Source organism: Poecilia reticulata, linkage group LG10, assembly GCF_000633615.1.
Source record: "Poecilia reticulata strain Guanapo linkage group LG10, Guppy_female_1.0+MT, whole genome shotgun sequence".
Classification (NCBI taxonomy): Eukaryota; Metazoa; Chordata; class Actinopteri; order Cyprinodontiformes; family Poeciliidae; genus Poecilia; species Poecilia reticulata.
In genome coordinates, this window is record NC_024340.1 from 24,543,782 (window position 1) to 24,549,686 (window position 5,905).

Here is a 5,905-nt window from a genome sequence, read left to right on the forward strand (position 1 = left end):
GGATGACTGGAGCGTTGTCGTTCTGATCCAGAATGAACACGTTCACTGTGACGTTGCTGCTGAGTGACGGAGTCCCAGAATCAGTGGCGACAACTCGGAATTGGAAAGTTTTTAGAGTTTCAAAGTCAAAACTTTTCAGTGCCACGACGTCCCCAGTTTCAGAATTAACATTCAGAAAAGATGTCGGGATATTGGTTCCTTCTTGATCTCTTAAGATTAAATATGAAACAAGTGCATTTCTACCTTCGTCATTATCACCGGCTGAGACTGAAAATATTTTCTCTCCTGGAGTGTTATTTTCTGTTAAATAAAAAATATACGGATGTTTATGGAATTCGGGCATGTTGTCATTTATGTCAGACACAAGAACTGGTATAATCTTTTCTGATGATAAAGATGTCTCCCCTGCATCTTTTGCGATGATTCTAACATTATAGCGAGCTTCCTTTTCTCTGTCCAAAATAGTTTTAGTTACTAGAGAATAAGCATTGTTTTGCAAAGAAGGAGTAAGTAAAAACGGAAGATCTGGGTTTATGTAACACATAACTTTTCCGTTCAGTCCAGAATCAGCATCTTTTACACTAATAAGCGCCACTGTTGTCCCTGGCTTTGAATCTTCTGGGATCGCATGAGAAAATGACGTCACTTCAATGTTTGGTTCATTGTCATTCACGTCAACCACATTAATTACCACTGTTTTATCTGTCTTTAGTGTGGCTGCGCCTTTGTCAGATGCCTGAACATCAACTTCGTATCTGCTACATTCTTCAAAATCTAAAACTCCAGTCACAACAATGACACCAGTTACCGGGTTTAAGCTAAAACGTTCACGTACCCGTGCATCCACGTGGTTTCCGAATGAATACATAACCTCTCCGTTTGAACCCTCATCTAAATCTGTTGCGCTAACTTGGATCACGGTCGTACCTGGAGGGGAGTTTTCTTTAATTGACACAATGTATGACTCCTGACTAAAAACTGGCGGATTATCATTAACATCAGAAACATTAACAACTATTGTCATGTTACCAGATTTTGGAGGTTTACCTCCATCTAATGCTGTCAAAAGTAACACATGACTTTTAACTGATTCTCTGTCGAGAGGCTTTTCAAGAACTAAACTAGGTGTTTTACGATCTTCACCACGATCTTTCACCTCCAAACGGAAATGTCCATTTTGACTGAGCTTATATTGCCGAACAGACAATGGGCCACTGTCAGCATCACGTGCCTCTTGCAACTGAAATCTTGAGCCTGGCAGCGCAGATTCAGAAATGTCCAACGTACTTTCATTATGTGCGAAAACTGGCGCATGATCATTTACATCCAATATCTCCACCGCAACGTGATGGATTTCCAGCGGGTTTTGAAGCACTGTTTTTAGATCAAGCACACAAACCTTGCTTCGGTCGCAAATTTCCTCTCGATCAAATGTTCTGTCCACATACAAAACGCCATCATTTTGGTTCACTCTAAAAAAAGGCTCTGTCGATCCGTAAACAATGCGAATGTCCCTCTGTTTCATCGTAGTCATATCAAGACCTAAATCCTTCGTGATATTTCCAACAGCTGTTCCCTCTTTAACTTCCTCGAAGACAGAATATCGAAACTGTGCTGAAGAGCTGCTCCAAAATGAAAACAAAGTCATGGTGAATGTGATCCATTTTATCCACTCGTTCCGTGTTTTCGGCCGCCTTTGTTCCATGTTGAAAATTTGCTAAAATAAAAAAATTATGATATCCTTTACAAACAGCGACTTTCATACGCTAATATGAAATTCCCGCAACACGATTAAAATGCAACTGTTCTCTGATAGAGTTTTCATACAAAATAAGAACCCGCATACAGCAAATGCTTATCATCGGGAGAGAAAGAGGATGGAGCTAGTGAAGATGGCGACAAAAGCTGAACATATTACTTGTCCTTATACTGACACCAAGTGATTCTCAGCGAAACTACAGTGACTCATTTTAAGGGACATAATGGTAAATGTATCCAAATACTTAAAGTGTGATGTAATAAGTGCGAAAATTTTGATTGCCTGAAAAGTGAAATGGATCCCAAAATTTCAGCACAAGTCCGCTCAACCTTTGAAAGAACAGGGAATGAGTACGTTCACCAACAATTATATCAGCACCACGGACAGCAATGTTCAGGGTTATGCAGCAGAAATCTGAACCACAAAAAAACAAATAAATAAATAACAAAAATAACTTGCGTTTTTTTACACCATAACTGCAAAAGAATGTCTATCAATGTTTGCAAATGAACAAACTAAACATGTATCCAACAAAGCGCAAATATACAGTAGACTGAATAAATCCAATACAACTAAAACTAGCACAAACAACTTATTTTTGCCCAAATAGCGAGAGTAGAATTTTAATCTAATTTGTTGTGACGTAGTCTCACGGGAACATGATTGTTTTTCCAATTGGCTTTTTAATATGTTCTTTTTACTTCATTCTATCACCACAAAGCAATAATTAATTTTTTTATTAAAAATAAAACCCAATAGCTTGCACTGACACACAATAAAATTATTATAAACGCTTTGGTGATTTAAAGAGTAAAGGATTAAACCAGATAATATGGTATTAAACTAGGAAAACACCTGCACAGCACAGTTTATCTTACCTCTTCAGATGTTCTCCTCCTATCAGGTAGCACCAGTGTATTTGCATGACTTCCAGGTACTATAGTAGATCCAATACTCAATCTGGGTCCAACTAACATGTAGCGTTTGTCTCCAGATCTGTACTGAATGCTGTGACACAGTGTCCCATCATAGTTAGTCTCTTGCAGATATTTAGACGTACAGTCTGTGGATTTGGAGCACTGCATTGCAATCAGCACGATGATACTGATGATAAACAGAATTGAAACAGCGCCCAGAGTGATCATCAGGTAAAAAGTCACATGATTATCCTCATATTCATTTGCTGTACTTTTGACATCAGAAGCTGCAAAAGCCTCTTTTGGCTCCACSAGTTTAACAATCACAGTAGCTGTTGCTGAGAGKGAAACGTTGCCATTATCCTTGACCAGTATGACCAGTTTATGYTCAGCCTCRTCTGTCTCTGTGAATGAGCGAAGTGTTCTGATCYGTCCTGTGTAGCGGTCCAAACCAAACAGACTGTGGTCAGTAACTTCCTGCAGTGAAAACAGCAACCAGCCATTATATCCTATATCAGCGTCATAGGCTCTGACTTTAGTCACCAAGTGTCCTCGTTCACGTTGCGTGGAATCTCCTCCACACCTTCAGCAGAACCATTGGAGCTGAGTGGATACAGGATGACTGGAGCGTTGTCGTTCTGATCCAGAATGAACACGTTCACTGTGACGTTGCTGCTGAGTGAYGGAGTCCCAGAATCAGTGGCGACAATTTGGAATTGGAAAGTTTTTAGAGTTTCAAAGTCGAAACTTTTCAGCGCCACGATGTCTCCATTTTCAGAATTGACATTTAGGAATGATGTCACAGTGTGTTCGTTACCTGCTGTTCTCATAATGCTATATACAATTTGAGAATTTTCTCCTTCATCCCCGTCTCGTGCTCGCACCGAAAACACAGAGGCTCCTGGTGGGTTATTTTCTGAGATGTAAAACGCATAAGGGCTCTGCAAAAACTCGGGAATGTTGTCATTTGCATCTAAAATATTTAGACGTATTGTCTTTTGTGATTTTAATGCAGGTGTTCCTGCGTCCTTAGCTATTATAGTGAGATCATAAACAGATTTTTCTTCTCTGTCCAGCTCAGATTTGGTAACTACGGCAAAAATGTTATCTTGAAAAGATGGAGTTAATTTAAATGGCTCGTCATCAGCCACGTAGCTTATTATTTTTCCATTGACACCAGAATCTAAATCTGTAATACTTATAAGTGCCACTGTTGTTCCTGGTCTGGCGTCTTCTGAAACTGCACTTGATAGAGAGGCAACTTCAATCACAGGAGGATTGTCGTTAACGTCTGTAATTTTAATAATAACACTTTTATATGTTTTTAATGGAACACTTCCTTTATCAGAGGCCTGTATATCAATATCATAGCTGTCTTTTTCTTCGAAGTCCACGTGTCCTTTAACAATGATCTCTCCTGTAACAGAATTGATACTAAATACCTCAGTAATTTTATCTTTATCGTCACTGCCAAATGAATAAACTACTTCCCCATTAGGTCCTGCATCCATATCTGTTGCATTAACTTGGATCACTGTTGAACCCACTGGAGCGTTTTCCTGCAACGTCGCCGAATATTTTTCTTTGGTGAATATTGGCATGTTGTCATTCACATCAATGACATTTATGTATATTTCAACTGTGCCTGTCTTCGGTGGAGTTCCGCCATCAATAGCTCTTAGCACAATTTTATGACTATTTTTGGCCTCTCTGTCCAGCTGCCTCTGTAACTGCAATATTGGTGTTTTACCAGCTTTACCGCGATCTTTAATTTCTAGTCGAAAATGGTCGTTCTGGCTGACTGTGTACTGCTGGACCGCGTTAATACCACCATCTGGGTCATGGGCCATCTGTAGCTGGTACTGTGCTCCCGGTAATGTAGATTCTGAGATCTCCAGCCGCTGTATTTTCTCTGGAAATTTGGGAGAGTGGTCGTTTAAATCTGCTATCTCAACTGTTACGTAATGTATTTCTAGCGGATTTTCCAGAACTGTTTTGAGGTTGATCAAACATGCATTGTTATCTTTACATACTTGCTCTCGGTCTATTTGCTGTCTAGTATACATGATCCCGTCGTTCTCATTTACCGTAAAAAGAGGTTCAGTCAAGCCGGGCATAATTCGGAATCCCCTCCTTTTCATCACAGACACGTCTATTCCCAAATCTTTGGCTAAATTTCCAACAAGACTTCCGTTTCTAAGCTCCTCTGAAATCGTATATCTCAGCTGCGCCGAAGCGGAATATACAAATGAAAACCAAATCCAAACGGCGAACATTGTGTATCGGTGTTGCCACGAATTCCGTTCTCTTTGTTTCATATCGTCCGGTGTAAATAAGAATCCACTTGCGCCCATGATTCTCCTGTTACCTAGGTTGTTGTCATCTCCACACGAAACAAATTCGTCCCTACAGTATGTGTAAAGTATGACACAAAACAATTAAACTGGTCCCCTTACAGTTCTCCGGACACTTCCACCAAAATGTCTTGCCCGAATGAAAGGAATAATTTCTGCATCCAAGGGAGGAAGCTGAGACGGTAAACGGCATTATATTATTATACCGCCACCTTGTGAAAAACACATGGAATTCTCAATTGATTAAAGGATATGCTGATGTACAAATATTTTTTTTTATCTTTAATAATCTTTGTTGCATAAATATAAAAGGGGAAGCAACGGATGAAAACTGCTTTACATCAAATTGAAATTACATTTTTATTTTATATGTATAAAATAATTCAAATAATTTTTAGTTTGTAAATTCTTAGAATTTATGACAGGAAAAAATAAAGACAAAATCTGAATGTCTTTTCAAACGTGGAGTGGATGAATAAATATGTTCTTACCTCCTCAGATGTTGTCCTCCTGTCAGGTAGAACTAATGTGTTTGCATGACTTCCGGGTACTATAGTAGATCCTATGCTCATTCTGGGTCCAACTAACATGTAACGTTTATCTCCAGATCTGTACTGGATGCTGTGACACAGTGTCCCATCATAATTAGTCTCTTGGAGATATTTAGAAGTATAATCAGGGGATTTGGAGCACTGCATTGCAATCAGCACGATGATACTGATGATAAATAGAACTGAAACAGCGCCCAAAGTGATCATCAGGTAAAAAGTCACATTATCCTCCACATTTTCCGTTGCTGCACTTTTAACATCAGAAGCGGCAAAAGCTTCTTTAGCCTCCACAAGTTTAACAATCACAGTAGCTGTTGCTGAGAG

The 5,905-nt window shown here is 39.3% G+C and overlaps 1 protein-coding gene and 1 pseudogene across 1 annotated transcript in view; both read right to left on the bottom strand.

Moving 5' to 3' along the window:
* Window positions 1-2,100, bottom strand: part of LOC103471694 (protocadherin-10-like) — a 12,793-nt gene extending 10,693 nt beyond the window's left edge. Inside the window, exon 1 of the mRNA XM_008420872.2 lies at window positions 1-2,100. Within this exon, the coding sequence (XP_008419094.2) occupies window positions 1-1,705 (1,705 nt within the window). The 5' untranslated portion in view covers window positions 1,706-2,100.
* A 528-nt stretch (window positions 2,101-2,628) lies between these two features.
* Window positions 2,629-5,215, bottom strand: LOC103471693 (protocadherin alpha-3-like; annotated as a pseudogene).
* Window positions 5,216-5,905: the final 690 nt, after the last annotated feature.